General features: G+C 41.2%; 2 protein-coding genes across 2 annotated transcripts in view; one reads left to right on the forward strand and one right to left on the reverse strand.

Annotated features, from left to right (window-relative positions):
* Positions 1 to 218: 218 nt before the first annotated feature.
* LOC128709259 (uncharacterized) lies at positions 219 to 836 on the forward strand. Its single transcript, XM_053804247.1, has 2 exons — positions 219 to 617; positions 690 to 836. Exons 1-2 carry the CDS (start codon positions 219 to 221, stop codon positions 834 to 836), a joined length of 546 nt encoding a protein of 181 aa, XP_053660222.1.
* A 291-nt stretch (positions 837 to 1,127) lies between these two features.
* LOC128708921 (furin-like protease 1, isoforms 1/1-X/2) overlaps positions 1,128 to 25,010 on the reverse strand; it is a 59,269-nt gene continuing 35,386 nt past the window's right edge. The window contains exons 2-12 of the mRNA XM_053803902.1: positions 19,352 to 19,573; positions 19,149 to 19,277; positions 17,497 to 17,978; positions 17,196 to 17,401; positions 16,847 to 17,033; positions 16,512 to 16,685; positions 16,234 to 16,352; positions 14,070 to 15,587; positions 11,161 to 11,336; positions 10,991 to 11,081; positions 1,128 to 1,966 (exon numbers count right to left, since the gene is read on the reverse strand). Coding sequence (XP_053659877.1) covers positions 1,128 to 1,966; positions 10,991 to 11,081; positions 11,161 to 11,336; positions 14,070 to 15,587; positions 16,234 to 16,352; positions 16,512 to 16,685; positions 16,847 to 17,033; positions 17,196 to 17,401; positions 17,497 to 17,978; positions 19,149 to 19,277; positions 19,352 to 19,573 — 4,143 coding nt within the window. The remainder of the gene's footprint in view (positions 1,967 to 10,990; positions 11,082 to 11,160; positions 11,337 to 14,069; positions 15,588 to 16,233; positions 16,353 to 16,511; positions 16,686 to 16,846; positions 17,034 to 17,195; positions 17,402 to 17,496; positions 17,979 to 19,148; positions 19,278 to 19,351; positions 19,574 to 25,010) is intronic.

Here is a 25,010-nt window from a genome sequence, read left to right on the forward strand (position 1 = left end):
TCGTGTTATCATTTCAATCATGCGTATTGGCTGTCGGAAGTCGAATAAATGAAGCGGCATGATTGGTGAACAAGCTAACCGCTCTCCGGAAGCCTTCGGCCCTGTAATCTTAGTGACAAATACCGATTGAGCGGTTGCTAACAATACGGAGATTAGCTTAATTTCATGCAACTAGTTACTCGTGGTACGCGACCCAATGCGGTACAGTGTTATAAAGCATGAGCTTTCACAGTCACGAAGATTCCAGCCGGTTGAACTGTACATCGTACAGTACTGGATCATCCGTTGGTACACTGCAGTCGCAACTAAGCTTGCGGACTAATTTTACCCTCGGATCGTATCATCCTTCGCACGTGGGCCCACAGCATGACAGTGGATGCATGCAAAGCGAGGGTTGGTCTGCTATGGATATCCAGCTGCTGAATGACGATCACGAGAAGGCGATACTGAGTGATCTGTGCAGAACTGCCGGCACGGAAAGTACTCCTTTGACCACATTCAGCTACATCAGTGAGTATATCTGCTCGAACAATATCGACATATGGCCGGGAGAGTTATCAAGTTCGTCAAACATTGATGCTAAACGGAGTTGTACGCAACGGAGCACTGGAGATATGGTAAGAAAAATGTGAGTAGTGCGAACCACAAGAACAAACCCATCTAAAAGGTGTACTGTTACTTACCATCAGCGGTTTTACAGCGCCAGCAACACGCATCGGCAGATTTATGACAAATGTAAACGTGTGCTAGAGTCAATAATTGCACGAAACGAGCAAATACTGCTAGTATTACGGCAAAACCAATGCACCAATAAAACATTAAAGCGTCTACATTGAATATTCTCGACTTAGAAGGATTTCTTTCTTTTTTTCTACTACTTCCATATAGTACTAGGTCACGTAAAAAAGAACGTTTGCCAATACCAAACATAAGAAATTGCAATATAATATACATGAGACTTGTGTTCACGGTTGGTTGAAGTTTATTGTTTAACTCAAGTACACATTAAAAACGGAAAACCGAGCTCTTATATTCCTGTGCTTCTTACTGTACATCACTGATCCGATTTAAGTTTTCCCTCTGTTCCCTTTAGTCTGGGTGCATTTTACTTGTACCTTTCGACGCGTTTACCGATCAAGTGAAGCAATGGTTTGTACGGCCGAAACGGACAGCAAATCTCCCTCATCGTCGCCACTGCTCCCACTGTCGTCATCGTCTTCGAACGGTTCGTCCTCTTCCTGTTGTTCGTTGGTGTGCACCCGATCGTACCGTATGCTGGCCAATCCAGAACCACCACCTCCACCATCCCCACTGTCACCGACCAGCGCTGCACCGGTGAGATCTCCGATACCGGGCGTACCCTGGAAGCAATGCAGCCAAAGCACGTATATGGCAGCGAATGCAACCCCAAGCACACCGCCAAGAAACAGCACGGACGGGAGGTAGTTGTGTTGGGCCGGATCCGAACCTGTTACGGTGGGTTGCGTTGGCGATGTACCGGCCTCGGAAGGTTTCGGTTGACCAGATGAACCATTACTCGAGGCACCCAACTGCTGGGCCCGCTTGTCGTTGATTGACACGCAAATGTGACTTTCGCCACCGGATGCAATCGGTTGGAAGCGGAAGGCGGCCTGACATTCGGTACAGTCGGTCGCCTTCGGACCGGTACATTTGAGGCAGGTCGTATGGCACTGGAGGCATTGGGGGAGGTTGGCGCTGGTGGCGTTCGGTCGATTGGACGTGTTAGGTGAAAGGCTATTCATCAACGCATCGACCACACGTTGCTCTCGGCGTCGGCGAAGAGATGACGGTGGCAGTGGTCGCTGACCGTTGGTTGCTATTTCATCGTTGTCAGCTTGACGGGACGCACCATTTACTTCCGAGGCAAGCGGTGCCGAGGGATACGTTCCCGGAGGACATTGAATATAGCAGTGGCCTTTATAATGGTACGCGGTTGCTTTGCATTCTGTTTGGGAAGAGAACGAACAAAGGTGTATTTAAAAAAAATGCGATCGTGACATTTAATAGAGGTGAGACGTGAATTTAATCCAGTTGAGTATTTGCAACCAACCTTGAGTGTGTTCATATAAACATGCCACCGGTGAAACTAAAACTATTGATAAGTACTTTAGAGATATGCTACGTTAAAGATGCATGCAAGTAATCTTAAGTAAGACTAAAGTTGAAAAACTCACACCTTTAGTTGGAAGTCGATGTAAATTAAAAGAAGGACTGAGCATTAGAAAGAAAAAAAATTAATTCATAGGTTAAAATAATAAATACGAAGCAAAATTCTGTGTTGCATTTGCCGTGCAGGAAGAGTGAGACACTTAAACTACCCAAGCTTAAAAATAAAGTATACTTAACCTAAACGTTGATTTAACTCAGAAGACAAGTAAGATTCAATCAAGACAAGTAAATAAGAAAAAAAAGAATGTAATATATAAAAAGAATCCAAATCAAATCAGTTCAAAACTTTACAAACAAAACAAAAGGAAATTACCAAACCAGACGGAAATAGCACGGGGTGGAGTGTCCTTATTTACTTTCCTCCAATGTCCAGTACTGTGTCGAGTGTGTACTTCGTGTGTTTGTGTTGTTGTTGTTTTAGTTGTTTTTCCTTGTTGCTTTGTGTTGCTTCTAGACATTCTCTTAAATTACTAGCTTATGTATCCTCCCTAGTTTAACGTGTTAAAGCTGTAACGCAGCTACATTCCGGTAATACATACACAAAGTAAGGTACAAACATACATGATACAATTGAATGAGTTTAAGGGTAAACAAACTATATCATAATAACAAAACAAGCTCTACTCCCATACATAGTAACATAAAGAGGTGTAAACGAAACGAATATATAACCTTGCAATAACGTTGGCGGTTGACGTCGAGCAGCGTTGTGTTTGATCCTTTCGTCGCGCGCAGCGTATGATTTTCGACACCTAGTTCCGTCAAACCTTAATGGATGTTCCTGTGAAAAATGGAAAACCAGACGAACGCCATTCTGTTTCGCTACACGAAGTGGCCCCATTCGGAATTACACCTCTCGTGTGCCGGGTTATGCTTTCTTCACTGAGCATTGATTCTTTGCCTTGTCTTTCATTTTTGATTTCTTTATTTTTTGCGATTTTTTTTTTGTTTCGCTATATTTTATGTTTTCTCTTAATAGTTTTATGTGTGCGTGAGTTTTTTGTTTGTTTGTTTTATTTTGTTGCTATCCATCGAACCATCTACACATGCTTGCATTCCGAACCTGCTTCAGTACCTCCTTTGGGAAGTAACGTTAATTCAATTTGCCACGTGCTTTCACGTGGTTTCCAGTGTTTCGGGGTGTAGGGTGGTCTGCATTCGGTCTCATTTGTTTCTATGCGTTACATTAGTTATTTTACAACACCTGTCCATTACCGTGGAGATCGATTGGCCGAAAAAAATGGCTGCTTTATGTGAAATTGACGACTCGGTCTTCGGTTTTACACACACTCGGACACGACCCAAATTGCATGTACCGCGCCGTTACAAAAGAGAAAACAAAACACTATCCTTGCTTCGACAATGCTCGAGAATTGGTGCAGGATCAAGTCTGAGAAGTAGAAATGTTTGTGCCATTCCACGTTAATGCTTCGCTTTTACACCTATCTAGATTGAATTTAGAGTTATGTTGAGTTATTTCAGCTCGCTTCTTTCGCTTGACACGTCCGCAGGGCAGAGGAGTTCTCGTTATGGTTTCGATTTTGTTCGCTTCATCTATCGCCAGCCGCTGTACGTATAACAGTGGCCCAGGAGTTCTGCTGCTACTTAAGTTTCGCCCTTTTTTGTTCTAATTTCGTTTTAAAAAGTTCACAATTTGTTAGTTTGTTCCTAGCTTTGTTTGGTTGGTTCCTAATTAATTTCTAAACCTTTTTCGCGGACATTTGTTTCGGCTGTTTTAGCATCAAAGTTTATCTGTACGAGTACTATTTTCAGTTATCTACTTCATTCTAATACACATAATGTCGGATTCGACGTTGTTTTGTGCAGACCTTGCACTTAGACGGTTAGTATTCTAATGGTTAGTTATCTCCATCCAACGCGGAAGATAAACATAAAAAGAACACGTATCATACCGATCACATGTGTGTGTGTGTGTGATGTATGTTGTGGGACGCTAGCTCGAACACGCTCAACACTTATCATTACATCTCGATGATACGAAAAGGTAATGCTGTGAATGTGATTTATATATACTGCATACCGTGTGGTGTTGCACATTCGCTGGCCTGACACCGTGTGTGAGGATTTTATTGTTAGTTATTCCTTTCCTTTGTTTGTTATTTCATGTGATTCAAACCTAACGTGTTTGTTTGATCGACTTATCCTTGTGTCCGCCCTTAACTCATTACTTTCATTACTAGTGAACATCTCTATTTGCTACACCGTTTGTTTCTGCTTCTCGACTTAAGAACTGTTTTCCTACTTCAACCATTTGGCTTTGACGCAGATGTTGAACAGCTTACAAATAGGCGAAATTTCGTGTAATCCATTATTTTGCTTACTATCGGTTTATTGCTGGCCGTAGATAGGTATGTACAGCATCAAGAGCTTTCAATTTCATTGAGCATTTTACTAATGACGAACTAAGTACGAGCCTGCAGTAAATAAAGCATTTTGCCACGGCTACATCAATAAAAATGAACACAATTTTGAAGCACGATATGTAAGTTTGCTTGCTTGAATATAACTACAACATGGTTGCTGCATTTGAAAAAAAAATAAAAGGATCAAGGGCAGTATGAAGGATCGTAAGATTTGCTAACACAAACACTAATTATCACTGATGTTATTGAAACGATGACCGATATGTATGTCAAACAAGGAGTTTTGATACAGGAATCTCTGTTTAACAGTACTCAAAAGCGATATGATAGTTGTACTCGTAAGAACTCTTCGTGAAGGTTGAATTTTAACGCGCCATTTGGACAATAAGTGACAAAAACAAAAGAAATGAATGATTCTCGGGTTTTCTTTCCAACAATGGTAAATGTAATTGAGTAAATGTGTCGAAAGTTGTTTTTCCAATTACAATGAGATATCCTATATACGGACCCGCCGTTACAAATCACGTGGTCACTCCGGAATTGCCTCCATAGTTATCTGAAATTAAATCCGAGTTCTAATTCGAAGCAAACCGGAGTCAACTCCGGAATCCTATCTGGAGTCGCTACCGGAGTAATCCAAAAACGACTATGAACCAATCCGGATTTTTTCGGGGTCGGGGACATTGCTTAATGAATCCATTCTGATATTCCCATCACTATTGTTAACAGTACACCTGCAGTACCAATATCCAGTCCTATCTGAACTATTCTCCCCCAGGTAGAACAAACAATTTTTGGCATGGGAAAAATAGAAACCAAGAAGAAATCAGAAATGGCAAATCGAGCTATAGCACCACAACAAATAAGAAATTATTTATTGGATCCAACTTCTTCTCTGGTTTCTTCTTCCGTTTCTACTCAGGTCGGGTTAGTGAAAAACGATGACGAATTATGAATACAAATTGTTTACTGTGGGTTACTATTGAATTTACAAAACTCGCTGTAAGTTCTGAACAATCGTCACATTAAAAGCGACTCGAAACGGAACGTCGTCGTCGGGCAATGACATCGAATTAAGTTTTTCGTTAGAAATAATCTTTAATTCAGATGGCCTTCTTGTTGAGTGCTTTTGATTGTGAGACTTCATGAGCTTCCACTTAATCTTCGCCATCCACCTCCTTTTCGCGCGCAATATTTGCTCATTGGCATTTGTTTTTCGCTGAGTTTTATCCAATGCCAAATGACTAGTAACGACTCGTCGCTGGTCAGAGCTTTGCCAGATGTAATGAAGTTGAAAAAAAAAAATGACCCGACAGCACACTCGTTTGACTCTCAGAGTTCGGAGACTTGAGGCAGCGTTTGACATTTGCATAATGGAGGAGAGCCTGATTGTTTGAGATTAAAAGCTTGAAACAGGAATAAATTTAGACTCCCTTTCAGGCGACGACTCGTGACCTAAAGGGTACACGGGTTTTTCATGGTAATGATGTGGATTTAATGGACAGTTCTTCCCTTTGGCGTTTGGGAAACATTGCTTCATTGCGCCTGAAAGCCTTAGTCCTTTTTCTGGTTCATCTTGTGCATTAGCTAGAGAGTGATAAAACGTATAGGTTTATATTGCTGAAGATAAGTCCCCAATCGAAGACAGTTGAAAGCCATTTTATTTTTATAAGCTATCGAAATTGCAATGTTTAATGTTTCCCATCGTTTGATTGTTTCTTCATAATGGTTCAAAGTGTGCTTAAGGTACAATTTTTTGGTTTTTAATTCCCATCTCCACGGGTTCCCGGTACTATGCATCTCTTCCACGTCGTCCCTGATCGATCTGCCTCGGATTATTTATGTAAATTCCTTCGTGAGGAGAATACATTTCCAAATCTGGCGACAAATGGCGACAAGATGAATCCATCGCCCAATAAATCGTAGGTCATTAATTTGTCAACGATGCTTCTGTGGGGATGGCGTGGAAGCTGAACTCTAGACAAACGACTCAGCGATGCATGCAAGTGTGTCAAACGTTTACAGCTTATTTGCTTTTCATGAACGTTGTATTGAAATTATGCGCTGTTAAGGTAAGCTCGGAAGAAAAATTATATTGCATAGTTATGAAGATTTAGATACTATAATAACAGCAATATATGAACAGAACAGAAGCGGGTTGCAAATGTCTATACATGAAAAATGGATACCAAATATGCCCTCCTGATGTCCAATTTAAAGGATGGACTTTTGCATTTGATTTTGAAAATATGATCTATTAAAAGAAATTCTGCCTTCCTCGTACCCTCGTCCAACGTTAGTGTATTGAAACCCCTTAATCTCTCCCGTGTCAATATCATCGTACCATAATAGGTTTTGGAAGAAGAGGCAAATGTCTCTGTAGGCAAATGTCGCTCATCCTATCAATTTCAAAAGGGTCCCACGGCACGTTTAATAACAAATTATGATGGACAATCCATTCCGGTGGGTATTTCATCATCCCGGGAAAATCAGTCGTGGCAATTTAGCACGCTCAACTGGCAAAAGTCAGAGGCGGAAGTAGTTAAAGCGCTGCTTCCGCTACACCCCGGCCTTGCTGCAGCGACAATGAGCGATGTCCTTCACGGTCGGTACTTAAACAGGATTCGCTACTGGGATGAGGCGGAAAAATCCTTGCGAATCGATAATGAGGCACGTTCGACAACAAGCGTGACCTTGCTCCAGATGATGGGATCGAATGTTTTGCCAGCTTTTGCATAATCAAATTGGCGCCCAAGAAAATGCGCGTGGTTTTGCGTAGACACTTTCAGTAAGCCATATCTGCTTCGTTTTCCAATCGAATCATGAGTACTGTTGTTTTTGATTATTTTGTATTCTCGTACCTGTGTAAAGCTTACAATGGGAAACGATGTAATTGGGGGAATACTGTGGAATGAAACATTATCTAATATTATTCGTTGTAAAAGATGGGCTTGTTTTTGATGGTTCGAGCAGCATCATCGTTGGAATTATTTTCACGATTGAAATGGAACTAAATAATGGGATACTCGCAAAAGCTGATTACTTTGCTAAATTCCAATCATTTTTTGAGTGCCACAGAATCCATAGACTCATTCCGCTTTTTATTAAAAGCTACCAATTGCAGGAATAAAAAAAAAACCGTTTGAATTCTCGTGTGAACAAACCTCCGATGTAGCAAAAGCAATAGTTTTAGCATAGCAATCTAACAAACACCATCAGCAGCGCTTTTACTTGTTTGTAATAGAACTATACGAGTTGAAATGAGAAAAAAAAACAATATCCGTACGGATCAACCGAAGCTAAACCTCCGGCGGATGGGATGCACAAAGAACTCCGATACTCTGTAGTAACATTCTGACAAAAATCAATTTTACATCCCACTCGTTTGAGCACCAGAGGATGGGAAACTTTTTGTGACAGTGGGAAAGAACAAGTCGATTCAACAGTAACGATTCATAGCGCCAAGCACTTTGCAATCGTCTGCGATCCGGATTGCTTTTTTCCTTCGTGCAGGCCCCCTTCACGGTTATCGACTGTGTCTATCTCTACGTTTGCGTGAATATCTGGTAGGGGATCAATTTACCAATGGTATGTGCGATACCAAGAAAGGATTTAGATACAACCATACGAGCAAATGCTCTACATCCAATCGATCGAAACGGCAAAAATCAGCCCCAAATGAGATCCTTATGGAGGAGCTTCAAATTTCGTTCGCTTTTCACAAGCAATATTCGCCATCAACAGATTCGAAAACGAAAAACAAAAGTAGCTAGCACGAAGTGAAGCATCACCATCAGCAGAGCCAATGTTGCTGAATTAATGATACAGTCCTCCATCGTTCGACTTGCGAATTCCACACCAATCGTAGTTAAAACAAAAATACCAGCGAAATAAGTCCAAACAAATGAGGCAAAACATGTTGGTGTGATTGCATTCTCCTATCTACGGATATAAAATATCTTTAAATAAGAATATCGGCTACACACAATTGGTTACGAATTGCTTATTTGTAAAATTGTGTATCTTGTTTGTTATGTGTTTTTATTATTTCAATGTTATTATTTTTTCAAAAATATCGTTCCCACAAGTACACGGCCCCCTTGTCTTTCATTTGAAAGCAATTTACTTTTATGCATCATCCGTCAAGTAAAGTGCTTTCATATCTCTCTATCGACCTATTCGATCTATCGAAAAAGGTATTTTCACTAGGAAACGCATCCCTGTTGGCACCGCTTTCTTCATAGGCCTTTCAAGTAATTCCACATTAAAACAGTCATTCCAAACGGTTAGCATCCAAAACTTTCCGCCATAAGCGAATCAATCAAACCGAGCGACTGTGGTACTATTGACTACGTTTTGATTTGGCACATTTCTTGTGGTACAGTTTATTAAAACAAAACCGGTTGTTATGGTTCATGCCATACCAACGCCTTGTGAATGCACTGGGTACATATCCGATCAAACGAGTTTCTATTGCAAAAGCCAACACTTAGAATATCGTGCTTTGTATCGCCATTTTTCCGATGCAGGAGAATCACAAATCCTAAAAGCATGCAAGAATTTGGTCGGGTAGAGAGAAAGCATACCCGAACCACAATTCTTTGAAGCAAGTGGAAGCAACATAAAAAAGAGCCCTGTATGAGATTCCGCACCAGCCGTATGAGGGTTCGACTAGAAGGAAGTATGCAAATTGAGTTCAGCAAACTGGATCAGTGCCGTGTTGCTAACCGAGCGTGGTGGCAAAAGCTTAGCTGAGTGCCACTCACGGAGTCTACGGCCGGGATCGTAGCTTGGTTGACCCTGTTTGCATATTGAGTAGGGTAAAGCATAATAATGCTGCCGTTCCGATGTGCCAATTTTGCATCCATCGTGCTGAAGGCGAAGACGATACTGCACCGCAAAACCCATCGGGGCTGTTTTGCAATTGGGCTTAAACGGAACAAGTAAGAACATGCTGCCGCTCGGATGGAAACGAATAGGTGTGCAGGAGAGATGATGCAAAACAGAGAAAGTGCGATGGAATTGAAATTAGGAAATGGAAGCTGTCGGAGTTTCACTCAACCGTTTACCAATAATGCTGTCTCCGGGTTTTGTCCCATTAATTTAGCAACTTTCATTCATGCTGAGACGGTTGCAAAAACGAAAATAGTATGATCCGCAGTGGGCGAATGCGGGGCAGCATCGATATTTTCACCATAGTAAACGTAGCCAGTGGAATGAATTGGCTTGATTATTTTGCACAAATTGAAACAGCTCCTATTCAATTTCTTTGCATCAGCGTTATACTGGCAATATGATATGAATCTCAAATAGTGTGATGAATTTTACTCCAACTATCACGTTTTAGATGATTCTTTAACAACAAGCGTGTATGTAATAATGAAGCTGGCAATGGAGGCGCACGGTAGTTTATGGATAGACGGGTGTAACACAGCATGAGATTATCTATTGCTTTTTTTAATTTCAAATATGTTATAAAAATAAGAACAAAAACACTATTTGGATATAGTAACGTTACAAATGAGGCATTAATTCAAACGATGTGATATGCAACAATTAAAGAAAAACTAGTTGTACACGAAGAATTTGATCGATGGCTCGACGAAAGCTGCGTACATATGAACGAATAAATCTGCTTAACGATTATTATCCCGCCCCAAGATGTAAAATATATCCGTTTGGAAAAAATGTTCTATGTAAAACTAAGATACAACTAATTACTATCTTGATATTGGAAGCTTCACTCGTTTGATTTTACCATTATTGTACAAATTACATATTCACTAACAATTGTTAAAGAGTATGGAAAGGATGCTTTTCTCGCAATGGGATAAAACAGGGAGAAAATGGTTTTTACGTAAAATTCAATATCTATACACCACACCTGAACTATAACTTAAGGATAAGCAACAAAGCAAAACTTTGGCTTTGATTAAACGGACCACTGACACGTGTCAGTGGCCTTCCATAACGGGTTCTGTTGCTTGACTTTTTTTTCTTACAGCAGTTCAGTATGTGACCGTGAAAACAAAATTAACGCACCTGTTTACTTGTGGGTTGAGCTCAAATGGATTGGCTAATTTCTACCCACTCGTTGCCAAATTGGTTAACCAGATGTGAATAATCGCACCATGGCTGACACGTCCCAACACATGCTTCGGCACAGTTTTGCTCTGCAATTAGATTTTCTTGTGCTCTTGTGTATCATCGCGATGTACTGGTTTGCTGGTTTTGTTGGATTACGGTTCGATTTTATCTATTTGGCGTTTTTTCTCCGCATCCTGGTGTTTATGCTCTATTTGCCGTTTGCCGTTGTGGTGGATGGCCGAACAACTTTAACGATTACCTAGTACCGATTGAGCTTACTTGTCTGTCGGAGTAAAACTGTGATATGAACATTGCAAGCAGTGACAAACCTATGCAGCTGGCGGCATCGAATCGTGCGCAGGATACCGCCGTCACGTCGTTGGATGAGGTCCGCTGTACCTCGCTGTGTCCCTCACCGATCTGGAAGATAAATCGAAACGCGTATAAATAATCGGAACATGTTTACAATAGTCTTTATAAATCTGGTGCGATCACTTACTTGCTGCATATCTCGCCATTGGTCGCTCGTAACGCCACTATCAAACTCGAGGGCGTTATGTTCCACTTCACCGCCGAAATTACTATCATAGCCAGGTTTACCGAATCGAACAGGATCATTCTGCTGGGCAGGCGTTTCCGTACCGTAGAATATAAGATCCCATTGCGTGATTTGAGCTGTATTGATTGAGGTAGAAAAAGACACCAACGATGATGGTGATGATTAGTGATGATGATTAATTGATTGATTGATGAAACTCGTGCCAAATGCATATAATTTTAAACAAGTGCAATACATTGTATATGCCATAATAAATAATAAAACAAAATTTGTAAAAATGAAAGTTTGCAAACATAAAAATATTACAGTAAACATAAAAATAACAAACTTCAATGATATTACTGACAAGTAGTATGCGTCATATTATATAGTATTTCTTAATCTCTACAATAATCACTACTACGTACTACAGCAATTATAAAAAAAACTACAAAACTCAGAAAATGCTGAATTATTGCTATCGTTAAACTATGAAACATTGTACAACTAATTGAAAATTTAAGCGAATGAATATAATCTAATGAACTCGACAATTTTCCACAACTTCGAAAGCACTGAGGAAGGAAATACCATAATATAATATAAAAAATATTATGGCGTTTGGTAATGTAAAAAAAAAAACCACAACATAAAACACCTGCGAGCTCAAAGACTTATTCGCATTTGTTCGGTAATCGTTTTTAATAGTAAACGAATTTAAAAAAATGTCCGTTTAAAAAAACTCGTTCAAACACACAAAATAGCATAGTGGTGGGAAAGTATCTGTTAAGCATACCATAATTAGTTAATTTAGTTAATGTCTTGTGAAAATATGCACAATCTTTGCCCTGGCAAGAAATCACACCAATGACAACGACTTATGTCGTTCGACTGGTACGGTACATGAAAGTACCGGCACCGGAACGTACCGTCGTAGGTGAAACCGGATTGCGTGCATAGTACACAAGATCTTTTCCCAGGGTGACAAACTCTGGCATGGGCTTATGGAAGTTTCTATACCGTGAGTGTGTGTGTGTATGTATGTGGGTATGTAAGAATGAGTTTGAGGGAAAACTTTATCGTACAGTTTTGGGCACAACGTGCAATGAAAGTGTCTCTGCTTGAGAGTGGTACGAGTTATCACTTCCTAGCACACGTGGCCCATGTATTCGTCTTTCAGTTGGGAATTTATTGAACAAGTGTTAGCTGCCCGTCTGGAACATTAACGATAACAGAGGTAGGTTGGGTAACGATTTGTATGCTATAGTATTTATAGATACAATGATGCCCGATTTATAAACATTGCAGATTCCTTCCTTCTAAAGGGTTTTGGTAGCAGCCCTGTCGTGTGAGAATTCGAAGCCGCTGCTACTAATGCACTACCGGACCCACCTTCTTCTTGAAGAATTCTTGAATATCGACCAGACCGTGTTGCGTGGCGTTACTGTTTGTGTTTTGTACTTTTTTCTAACAACCCGGAAGAAAAGTGTGACCATTTCCCTGTACTTCCGAGTGCAGTTTTGTGTTGCTGTGAGCAGCAACGGATGTTTAACTATGCTCGACGCGCTACCGTTTCAGTGTCAACTGTGAAGTTGCTTAAACACCAAGCGCCAGAAGGAAAAAAAACTTATCCTACAGCACGATGAGTTGTTTCGAGGTGACTGTTGTCTCGAAGCTCTTGTGAAAAGTTTCAGCTTGCAGCCAACCAACCATGTGCTTCATTTGTTAGGAATCCAGGAAAGAAAGTTTCTCACTTTATCCCACGAGATGTAGTCATCTTGCGCGCACACACAAACCCACACCCTGTGCACAGCAGTGGGTTAAACCAAAGTGGGAAGTATTGAAGGAAAAGAGATTCGTTCCAAAAAGTTAATCGGCATATTGTAACGGGAAATGAAGGATAAGCTATGCGAACCGTACGGAAGTATTGTACTATCCCGTGCGTTTCTCTTGCACCAAACAAAGGGCCGAATTTTGCCTGTGTAACGATCGTATTTACCTGTTGGTGGCACATGATACAACCCACGGAAGCTCAGAGACTAATAGCCAGCACGGATAATATTCTCAGCCGATAGCTCGATGACGTGCCTGAATAAATTTCCCTATGGTTTTAGAACAGTGGGATGAGATACCATCAAGAAGTTTATCGTTTCCCCTTGGGTGGCTTAATGTTATCACCAACGAGAGAGGACATTCATTTTCGTTGCGACGGCCCTGCGCTCATGGAGAACAATAACTGCTGAACCGGCTCTTATGTGTTTTTGTGTGAGTGTGGTTAGCAACAAATACCGCCTTTGATAAATCAATGCTGGCTATCAACAACATTTACTTGGTTGTAAATAAGTACACGGAGCAGATTCTGTGTCAGACAGGAGTTGTTATTCTTTGCACTTCATTGAGAAAGCTGTTACGAATTTGCATAAATACTCTTGACAGTTACGCAAATTGAAATTCATTATTTATCAGTCGGAAGGAAGGAATGGTATAATATAGACGACAAGGAATATTATCATAATTTTTTTTCTGTACATTACAGTCTGAACGGTAGCTGGTGCCAGATATGTTTCGTTATAAAGATCATTTTGAAGGTTTGAAAAGCATGTGAATGTCATGCATCAACCTATTCACTACGTATATGTGTACTGGAACGTTTATTGCCAAATTCACGTGTCTCATCATTGCAAATCATCAATAAAAATAAAACAGATAGAAACCAATAGCTTTGAACGTATGAGTACCGAAGCTAAAAAGGTATTAACAAAAAATCACACTCAATAAAATGAATGGTCAAACGAATAGAGGGATAATCAAAAGGCTATGCAAACACAAGGAAATCTAATTATGCGCAGTAGTTATCGGCAAATAAATACCCTTTCCATGCTTCTGGTCATTGGAAGACGAGATAAAGGAGCTCTGTGTGCGACTGTAGTACGGTGACGACACGTAAGAGGGTGGAATCGGCTGTAAACTGGACGAAATTTTGCGCGGTATCGCATCAATGATGTCGGAATCGGGGAAAAAGATCTTGGCACGTGACGGTTTGCCGAGGGAAGAAGCACTACCGGAGTGAAGCGAAGTACCGCTTGAACCGGGCGTATTCCCGGCTGGTGCCGATAATTTCGAACCGGAAATCATCGCTCCTTTGCCAGACGTTTGGAATTGGAAATTGTTGTTACTTGCGCTAGAGCTTGAACTTGTCGCGGAATTAAGCTTCACCACCGGCGGTGGAAGTGGTGGCATTTGTCCTGCTGATCCCTCGGACAGTGGTGGCACGTGCGAATCGTGTTCTTCCCGGATAGATGAATAGGGTTGCAGTTCGGGATAAAACTGCTGTATTTTGTCGTACTGCTGGAAGACCTCCGGTATTCGCGCATTGATGGAGGATGCGGCCGGATAGCGGTCATTGTATATTGGGCTTGCGGTTACGGTAGTACCACTGAACGAAACCGTTGATGCGCCTATGCTACCTGATGGTAGTACACTCCCCCCAACCATGGTGGCGCTTTGTTGTGCGATCGATGAAGACGATGACAGCGTTGTTGATGTGCCCCTGGCAGCGGCAGCCGTTGTTGCGGTGGTGGTTGTGGTCTTGCGTACCGACCCTGCTGAAGCAGAGGATTGGACGGAAGTGGGTAACTTTGAGGGGGATTGAAAGCCATTTTGTTTGACTTGTTTCGGAGCCTTGATAGCAATTTGCTTATCCTGTATATTCGAGGTCACCGCGTGGTATTTGTCCCCTTTGCCGTAATTAATAGTTTGCAATGGTGGCGGTGGCTTTTGTTTTGAGGAGGGGTTTTTTCGCCCACCAGTGTTCGTATTTCCGCCGCCGTAGTTGTTGAGGTACATGTTTACCGCGGTCTGTTGGTTAACTACCGCTAACGAAGGCCGTACGGTTGTGGTTTTCGAAGAGTTTTTATTTGACTTATTTTTGTTGTTTTTTCCTTTGTTGCCACGATTACTATTTCCATTGTTGCTGTTGTTGTTCATGTTGTTGCTACTACTGCTGGTGCCAGCGCCATTACTATAGGCAGCAGTTATTCCGTATTGCACAGATACCGATGAACCCGATTGATGATACTGAGTCTGATATTGAAGCTGTTGCTGTTTGCGGTTTGGTTTTAAAGCGACCGATGACGAGGACACGGCCGACATTCCTACTATTCCAGTCGATGATGCGGAGGAAGATGTGGACGACGATGATGCCGAAGAGTAGTAATTCTTTGATCCTCCACTAACCGTATAACCTTTGAAGCCAGCAGCGGGTAGAATCGGTGGCAGTGCGGGCGATGGTGTTGAATACGGTCTCGAGACATTCGATGGATCATTCGGATCCGGGGGAATGTTCGTACCGTAAAGCACCAACGACCAGCTTCGTATAACAGAGTATCCTAATTCGAAGTGTTCGCGAAACAACAAGCATCCGGATGAATGTAGCAGCGTGTGGAGAAATTAAATCAATATAGATAAAAGACAGAATGTCTGAAACGTCCCGTAAATGGCAGATATGTTATATGGGACATAAATCGACGTTACTTTTAATTAAAATCGACTCAACGTTCATTAACAACCTTCATCGTTGAAATAGTTCAAGTATTAGTCATTAAAATTAATTTGCTCTGCTTATTCAAAGTGCATTTGTAGCCATGTTAAAACCAACGTCAAGTGACGCACCCGCCTGTGGAAAATCAATTTACTAGGAATCGTTCATCTACGATCAACCGCTCATTGGGATCAACAAGCCTGCGGAAATTGCAATGATTTACCGGATATGTGCATGACACCTTTTATAGCTAAAATTTCGTTCGATTTAGAAAATACTTATACCAAGTCAAACTAACCTTAGTAAAATGTTATTTTACGTAATGCGAATGATTTAACAGCTTTTCCAATTTTAGTGAAAAATGAGTTTCTACTTAATATTAAATTTTCTGAATTTGTTTTTTTTTCTCTTAATTTACGGATTAATTCCAGGAACAAAATTAATAGTTAGTTTCTGAGTTCTGAAATCTAATTTCATTTCATCATTAAACTTACCTAACAAACGACCTTCGTTGTGGATCTCCAGCTGCCAAGTACCGTGGGGTGCTTCACCCCACGTATGCACCGACATGAACGGCCATTGATTAAACCCGGACCGCGACGAATCGTGGGATCTAACGATTCCAGTAGGCAGACAAGGGAACAGACATAATCCGGAGAATTAAAAAAAAAAAGAAAAGAATATTAAACAAATAGAACCGGGTGAAAGCGAATTCGCAGTACAGAGAAGATGCTTTTTGTTTTGCAGCTGTTTCAAAGGATTCTTTCTTTACCTTGGCGTTAGTAACGTGACCCGTGTTCCAGATGGCGAGGTCAGGAAAATTTTGATATCACCTCGACGTTGCGAAGTGAGGGTGATTTTTGCCTGTACGTGCTCCAGATAGTTCACGCCCATGCAGTGCTCCACGGTCAGCTGCATGTTTACTTTGGTTCGGGGAGGTATTTGTCTGCAAAAACATTGAATGAATATGTAAGCAAAAAACGTAGCACACGAAGCAAACGAATGTGCTTCAAAAGATTGCAGGACCAGCATATGACGTTGGGCTAGAATTATCAACGTCAACTAACGTAAAAAACCTGGCGATGTTACGCCATGCGAGAAACTTACTTGTCCAGATGTCGAGCGTTGATTTCGCAGACCTGCTGCTCCGGAACGGTTTTCCAGGTGCGTGCCAAACGGACCATGGCCGCTGCATCCATTAGGCCGTAACCGAATGAATGGGACACCCTTCGACCGACACCGTTCACTGACCAGTTCGGATCGATTAGGTTAGCTGGTTTTGCCGTTCGGACGACTATGAAAAGGACATTAGGAGCAAAAACGGGAATGTATGAACGAATGCTTTAGAATACGCTATGCGAACGAACCTGTTAGTGCTAAATTTCATTTCCAAAGGAATGCGCTCAGATATGCGACTATACCCCCATCTTAGCGATATGGTCATTGTTTGACTTACCGATATGCTGGAGGTCACGCCAGGTTAGATTACGGTTGGCTTCTAGAACTAGCGCCGCAATACCGGCTGCTAGAGGAGCCGATGCCGAAGTACCCGTGTGGGAAGAAGTGCAGGTATGATGAAGATCCGTTGTGATCACTTGCTTTTCATTAGAGTTCCCGCTACTGTACGTCGTCGCTAGCGTTGAGCTACACATTTCCGAGAACCTGCGGCGAGAATAATGTCACCATTACAAGAACGTAAAACACCTTCATTATTTAAACAACAAGATTTATGTGTTAACGATAGCGAGGTTACTTACCAAGGCACCTGACCCTCCTCTGAAGTGGATGATATCGAAAGCGTCCAGATGGAGTTGGTGTAGCCATCACAGTTACAATTGTCATGCTCGCGACCACCGTTGCCGGAGGCCCAGATAAATATTGAACCCTTGCCACCACGTCCATTACGAACACCCTCTATGAAGGCGCGCGTTGCCAACTCTCCCGGTCCGTCCACTGTTTTCCCGTCATCGTCCGGGCCCCAGGATGCGCTGTAGATGTCTATGTGTTGTGAGTTGTGACCCAGTGAGCGAGCCTCCACAATATCGGTTACGTCTCCGTCTAGCATTCGCACTCCACCGACCTTCGCCCCATATGCAATTCCAACCGCACACTTCGAATTGTTCGCCGTCGCCGCTACTTCACCAGCACACCGCGTTCCATGACGATTTGAGTCGGTTAGATCGTAGTGGGGCATCGGATCGTTGTCTGAACTATTTACATCGTACGAGGCGTATGGATCCTGAATGGGAAACGAGCATTAAAAGCGGAATTAAAGACCAATTGAAAGATAAAAGTAACTTTGGCACAATATTATTAAAATAATTATGACAAACCAGGAGTCATTTTGATTTGTTCAGCATTCTAAAACTTATATAACAAATTCGAACAGTGCTTATAGTTGACAGTTTTCAAAATCAAAATCAAAATCAAAAGGTGACGCTGTATATAGTCACCACATAGAATAATAAACTAATATAAAGTTATCGTAATTGAAATTCCGAATAAAAACCGATAATTTGGGCCAATAGTTCTTTAGCTTCAATGACGTATGGCTCAGTAAGAAAACAATAATTAACTGGGTGATAAAGAGGCCTTTTTAAAGTCAAGATCAGTATAAATATTCATGCGCACGGAAACGCACCAAGCACTGCATCGCCGGTATTGCACAAGGCGATCTACATCGAAATTCAGTGCAAACAGTTTCAAGCGTTTGCACTGAAAAAAGGCGTGAAAGCATACCTTTAACCAAGGGATGCTTGCTCCCAGCACCAGGGAATGGGTGAGTGCAATTAAAAATTCTGCTCACGACAGCTTACATCGTTTCGGCAACCAGTGCCGGCACCATCGAAAAGGTGGTGGATATTGTAGAACCATGCTTTTGACCCGCCAGAGCATGCATGTACAAGCAGGCCACCACGGACGGACGCCAGAGTGTACCAGTGTGTACGTGTGCATGGGAAGAATTTGTTTGCACTCCCTGGAGGTGAAAACGGAACAAGTGAAACACACGTGAGCATGAAAACTCATCACACCGATGGTAACTCAAAGGGAGTTCGAGAGTTTCAACAGAGCAGAAAAAAGAAAAATTCATAAGGGTAGTTGAAATTAACCCTGCAGTGCTGCTAGTCAAACTTTTTCAGCCGCCAGGTGACAGGTGGGAATTTTTACACCGTGTTTAATCTTTTTTGCGCCCGGTATAGGATTAGGGCTTCCTCGTATGGTACAATGGTTTTGCCGTCATTTGCAAGCTTTCCCAGCTGAAATCTGTTTTGGCACTTGATTCCGCATATTTGCTGAACATTTTTTTATGGTTTACTTTTCCCCATTGATAACAGAGCACTGATGAAAGTGATACGTCTACAGTATTGAACCAAAATGTAAATACTTATTGCATATTTAATGTGCTCACATAGTTATGCTCCAGATCAGGATGATCCGATTCCAGCCCATCGTCCAGAATCGTTACCACGACTCCTTTCCCCGTTACACCTTCCTTCCATGCAGGGATCACATTCATGTCTAGCCCATTGCCACGGTTCTGTAAGAAAGCAATAAAACCCATATATTATTGCATGCACGCATGAACATTAATGCAGCGGAGTAACTACTTACCAAATACCACATTTCGGGCCATTTCGGATCATTTAGTTGGATGGGCAGCTGGTACGATTTCGTCAACGGTCGGAAGTCGCGCTTCTGACGCGATTTCGCCCGCTGTTGTTTCGCCCAACGAACTCTTCGGTCCGATTCCAACCGCTGCTGGTGAGGTTTGGAGGGATTGAGCGAGCGTTTATGCAGTCGACTGTGCTCGAAGTGGTAGTGTTCGTGGAAAATCTGTTGAAGAAAAGATGCAGCAATTGAAAATATCAATAGTGTTCAATACATTCTGGTTGTACTAAATACGATAATTAATAAAGCATCCATTGCACATATATGTGCGAAAGCTAAGTGGGTTGGACAATCCTGGAAAGCTGCGAGAGTCCAGAAGATATGAAGATGGCAGTGTTGTGCAAGATACGGGTAAAACTTTTCATCATTAACCAACAATCTTAATTTCCTACTGTCTTTACCATTCGTTTTGATGAGATAGGTTTTAATGCGAAAATACCTCACCAGGCGTAAAGCAAAGTCAGCAACCCAAATTACGTAGAAGGGATCAACAGCTGTGTTAACTTTATTTTTCCTCATTTTGGTCCGCGTGTGGCTTCTAGGAATTATTCCTTTTTTATACTTTTTATTATATCATTATACTTTTTCCCCTCTCCAGTAGCATTTTGTTATGGTGCTACATTTTTTCACAAGTAAATCCATATTTTCCTTCTTCGGCATCTTAAAAATGGTTAGAATAGAAAAGGATAATTCCTTTCATTTCTTTGCAAAGGGGGAAGTTTTACAGGTAAAAAGCGACATGGAACTAAGCTTTTCAAACTCTTATTTTGCGGCTTATTCGTTGGTAGCTTGCTAGTGTTATTTCAGTTGCGCAAGAGTTTCAATTTAAATTTTATAATTGAAAATGTATGTATGACATTAGGCGACTGAATTAGCAATCCCAAACGAAGCCAAGATTACAGCTATGCATAAGAGACAACTTTAAAAAAATGTATATTTTTCTTTTGTATGTTAAATCATTTTAATTAGACAAAATACACCTGGCACGGACGTTTTGCATGACTCAAATTACATTTTGAACCACCATGAACTTTTTGAATGAACGAGGTTAAATCCAGAAAATAACACGTTTTTCAACGTGTGTTCTTTTGCTTTCGAAAGCTTCCTGTCTTTTTTCCGGCATGGTTGCTTCACTCGCCGCCCGCTGTTTTCTGGATCGTTCAAATAGTTCTTCACTCACAAAGGGGTGCTGGTTATGAATTTAATTTAAAAACAATGCATTGAGTTCTCACTAATACATGCTAGCCTGCCGAATACGAATTCCCACCCATTGTCTATTAGTACCACAAGTGTTGGAAGCTGTGAGAGCATGATTTGCCATATATATGAATCGATGTTTTGGACATTCAGGACAAGATGTGGCTAGCATACGATGTAAAGTCATGCTCCGTATATTTGTAATTTAAGGAATGATAAAAAAGTTGTAAAAATAAAGCTTACAGAGTTTCCATGATCCACTTCACAACAATTTCCACCCAATTGCAGGTACGAAATGGTATAAAAAGTATGTACATGATAGTACATGATTGCCAACAGGGATGAAGCTACTATTGATTTGTAGAATTTTATGTCATTTTATTTTTTGGTACAAAAATCCCAAATTCCATACAATGTTGCGACTTGAGTGAATGTATTCGACGGATATGACTTAAAAACTAAAAATGTACTAACGAGAGGGACAAATAATTACTAGGAGACACAGGCAATGCAGAATAATCATACAACTGACAAACTTTTGCTCCCCACACTGCCATCAATGCCTGCAATTACGATGACACCTAATGCCGACAATAGTTCGAGATGAGACATCAAATGACTTGTAGAGTACAGAAGCGCGCCAAGCAAGGAGCTTTCAAATGGCTATACACGTGTTCAAATCATCCGACACAATGGAGTTACAGAGCAGCTTTGGTTTTGTGGTCTCTCGTCAGCCATTTAGCAACATAGTATTCTCTACCCGTTTGTTCTCCGTTCACAAGTGGTGTCTTGCACACGTTAAGAGAACTCATTAGATAACATGCTAAATCTGAAGAGACTGCGTTGCTCCCTTTTGTTCCGGTTGAGAAGGAAATCTAAGGAAGTAATTAAACTTGCAGTTTCTGAGCAATGCAATTCTTGTAGCTAAAGGCAAACGCTCTAAAGCCACACCTAGTTCTCCAGGAAAGTGTACACGACACCGCGATGGTTGGAAAGTTAGCCCGTAAACTAAAAGACTTTACTCGGGAAAATTGGGTGCAAAGGTGGTGACACTTTTCGAAAATGTACTGACAGCACAACCGACGTGATGCAACAGAAGCCGACACAGCAACGAACAGCAACGGAATATCATGAAAGGCAAAGTGCAGAAAATTTAATGTAATACCTCAACATAAGTGCTCTAAGTCTGTGTTTAACCAGTAAACGATGATTGATGGTCTGTGTTTTACTTTTCTATAAGTACACAGCGTAGCTGAGTTGAATTTTGTAGCGATTATGCCCATTTTGAGAGGGATATTTTTTTTCATTTCAAAATGTTACTTATTTATCATTAAAACATTATTCCGTGTACTATCATGAGATGCGCATTAGCAAATAATTTGCACCCGCCAGCCCATATCATTCCATAAAATCATTCAAAAGTATAATAAAATCACAACTGACATCATGTGCCACTCCATAATTCTGCAGTTCTTTTTTACATCTTCCTTTTATGACACTGGTAAATGACTCTGTGGGACAAAACAGACGAAAAAAAAAATCCCATCCTAATCACTGTCAATCTTTTCAAAAAGGTCAAACTTTCCCAATTAATTAACCACTGTGGATTACCGAATAATATCAGTTCCCTTTTTTACACCATGGCATGGTCGAGCATTAAGATTTTTTGTGCCATACTAGCATGTTGCAGTTGACAGAGGGTTACTATAAATAAATCTAATCACATAAAAGTAAGAGACCCTTGAAATATCTTAAAAAATCCCTCCTAATTAATTCACATAAAAATCTTAATCCCGCCATGCTAACCACAATAGACACAAAGGAACACAGCTTGTTACAAAACTTTTATCCATATCTCTAAGTTTTCTTCACAGATCCTGTCCAGTAGTACATAAATTTAAGCAGTTGAATAGTAGGTATTTAAGATTTTATGATAAAGACCTTAAAATGGGGATTTTAGATGTGTTTTTAATGGTGAACTACCCATTTTTAGCACTGTTACCTGTTGGAAACGGAGTTGAAAATAACGAATTTCTCACAAAAAAGAGATTAATCTCAAAAGATCTATTTTAGTTAGTGACATATACGCGAAGAAAATGATCTTTTATTACGCGTCCGTTCATTCTGTCCGAGGATTACGCATTCGTCGATTCTGCGGAAAGAACCGAATTGCAGTTCGCTGACCGCTTGATCGGTTTGGATTTACCACAAAACGCCACACCACATACCCAAAACTATCTACTTCTTATGTCTTAGCTTATGAAAATGCCACAACAGAAGGCGCCTGTAAGAAGATGCACCATCAAAAAAAGGGGTTCATTTAAAAAAAAAATAATAACATGATAAGAAACATTGGCAAACAGCTACGATATAACTGACATCGCCAGCATGCGCCAGTATATGTATAAGCGAGACAAAGTCTTGGCAAAGTGTTTACAGGGTTTGCCGAATTTTTTTTTTCTTTTTTGTCTCGGCGATACCCGGAATCTTAGTTATGGCCTGAGTTTGCGTTTGCCAGCGTCCGTGGAAAATTCAGGTCAATATTCTGGAAACGCCTGGTAGAGAAATGCCAGCCGGAATATTGCACACTACATCATCTTGCATGATCGGTAAGGCGAGAAGCAAACAGTCTGTTGCAGGCAAATGCATGTTACGCTCGATTCATGCGCATTTTCTTTTCCTATTGTTTTTAATTCGCCGAAAGCGACGATAGCTGCAGTTTCGGTCAATGACTTCCTTTAGCCAAAGGAAGGGAAAGGACCCTAAAAACAGGGAAAAGGCGTACTGCATTTGCAACAGCAGACCGTTGTATGCTTACCACTCAACCATTTGTCTCGCCCAGCACATGAAAATGAAAGCGTTCTCGGCCGCCAACCACAGCGAAAAGACATTAAGGTTAAAACCCTATTCCCTGCAGAAAAAAGTCGTAAAACATCTCTCCGATACAATCGCTGCTTTTACCCCTCCTAGTTTTTTTTTCTGGCCCACGGGTGGGGTTTGGGGGAGCTTATCCGTTGCGGTGTGCAGTAGGGAAGAACATTTTGCAGTCAGGGCTTTTACTGCTTAACCTAGGCATCGAAAATGCACGAATCTCTTTATAGCGTTCTTTTCAAATTTTATGTCCAACGAAGTTTTCGTCCTCTCCGTCGCTGGCCGCCTGGAAATGAAAGCAATTGTATGCTTTAAGACGATTCGTCGCATCGGAAGTCCTGCCAACACGGGCCGACACACGCTAAGCGTAGAGGAAATCCGGGAGAAGTTAGCAGTATGGTGCGCACCAGGACCACTCCAGGGTTTCCAGAGGGGTTTTTTTTTTAAATCTCTGCTTCACATGCTCACCGGATACAAACATTGTTCAGTTCAACTGCAGTGATTCCGCAATAACTCACAGTTAGAGCGATAAAACTGTCCGTCTGGATGGCATGTTTGTTGGCGCAATTCAAATACAAGCACAGAGGCTAGCTACGGCAAAGAAATAAAAACAAAAAAAAAAGGATTCTAGCACTCTTACGACAATTAACATTGACATTCATTTGTACTGTTATAGAACCATCGGATTCATAATTTCTTGCTTGATGAGGGTATGAATTATTGCTCTTCTATGATTCATCACTTCATACATCGATGTGTTTGAGTGAAGCACCTGCACAGGCCAGGCGCCAGGCGGTGGTGGTTTAAACACCTTATCGATATATTCATCATGACAACCAATTTATTTGGGGTTTCATTGAGGGAAACTTAAACACGCGCATCATGTAAACCAAATTTCATAGGAAATTAACTATACCAAGAATTGTAATTTACGAAATTTTATTTCGTAGCCTATGTTCAATGGCTCCAACGCAGACAATACTGCGATAAAGCTAGCAGCTTACCGTAATAGCGTTAAATAATGTTTTAATTTAGCGCACGTTCGCCACAAGCACACATTGATGAAGATCAGATCAATAATCTTTTCCACGAAACCGGCAGCTTCCGGTCAGACCGTTCAGACCCGCTGTTTGCATTGAACGGAACACCGATTTCAATCGGATACACTAAACCTATTCCCATGAATAATTTATGTTCCTGTCTTTTGCCATCCGGTGCTGTTGGGGATGTATTGCTCATTTTTTACCATTTTTCATAATCCCGCCACACATAAATGGCACAAACTCGCTCAGCATCAGGCCTAAGCTGTAGCGGAACGGGTAGCAATGGTTCCGCCTTGGGGGATGATACATGTTGCGTCAACGTCAATTGAAATCCGATTGATCGGTATCAATCAACTGTCAACTGCAGAAGGCACCTTGGAGAGAATAAGAACCACAATATATCCACGTTTTATATCAATTATGGAATGCGGCGTACGCTTTGCAGCGTTTTTCAACTTGATGCCGAAAAGACACATTATGTTATGGTTGTG

Source organism: Anopheles marshallii, chromosome 2, assembly GCF_943734725.1.
Source record: "Anopheles marshallii chromosome 2, idAnoMarsDA_429_01, whole genome shotgun sequence".
Taxonomy (NCBI): domain Eukaryota; kingdom Metazoa; phylum Arthropoda; class Insecta; order Diptera; family Culicidae; genus Anopheles; species Anopheles marshallii.

Bases quoted from the DNA above. Each gene is read 5' to 3' on its own strand.
- LOC128709259 (XM_053804247.1), top strand. From the start codon at position 219: ATGAGCTTTCACAGTCACGAAGATTCCAGCCGGTTGAACTGTACATCG. The intron at 618-689 runs GTAAGAAAAATG...ACTTACCATCAG, and splicing joins AACGGAGCACTGGAGATATG to CGGTTTTACAGCGCCAGCAA.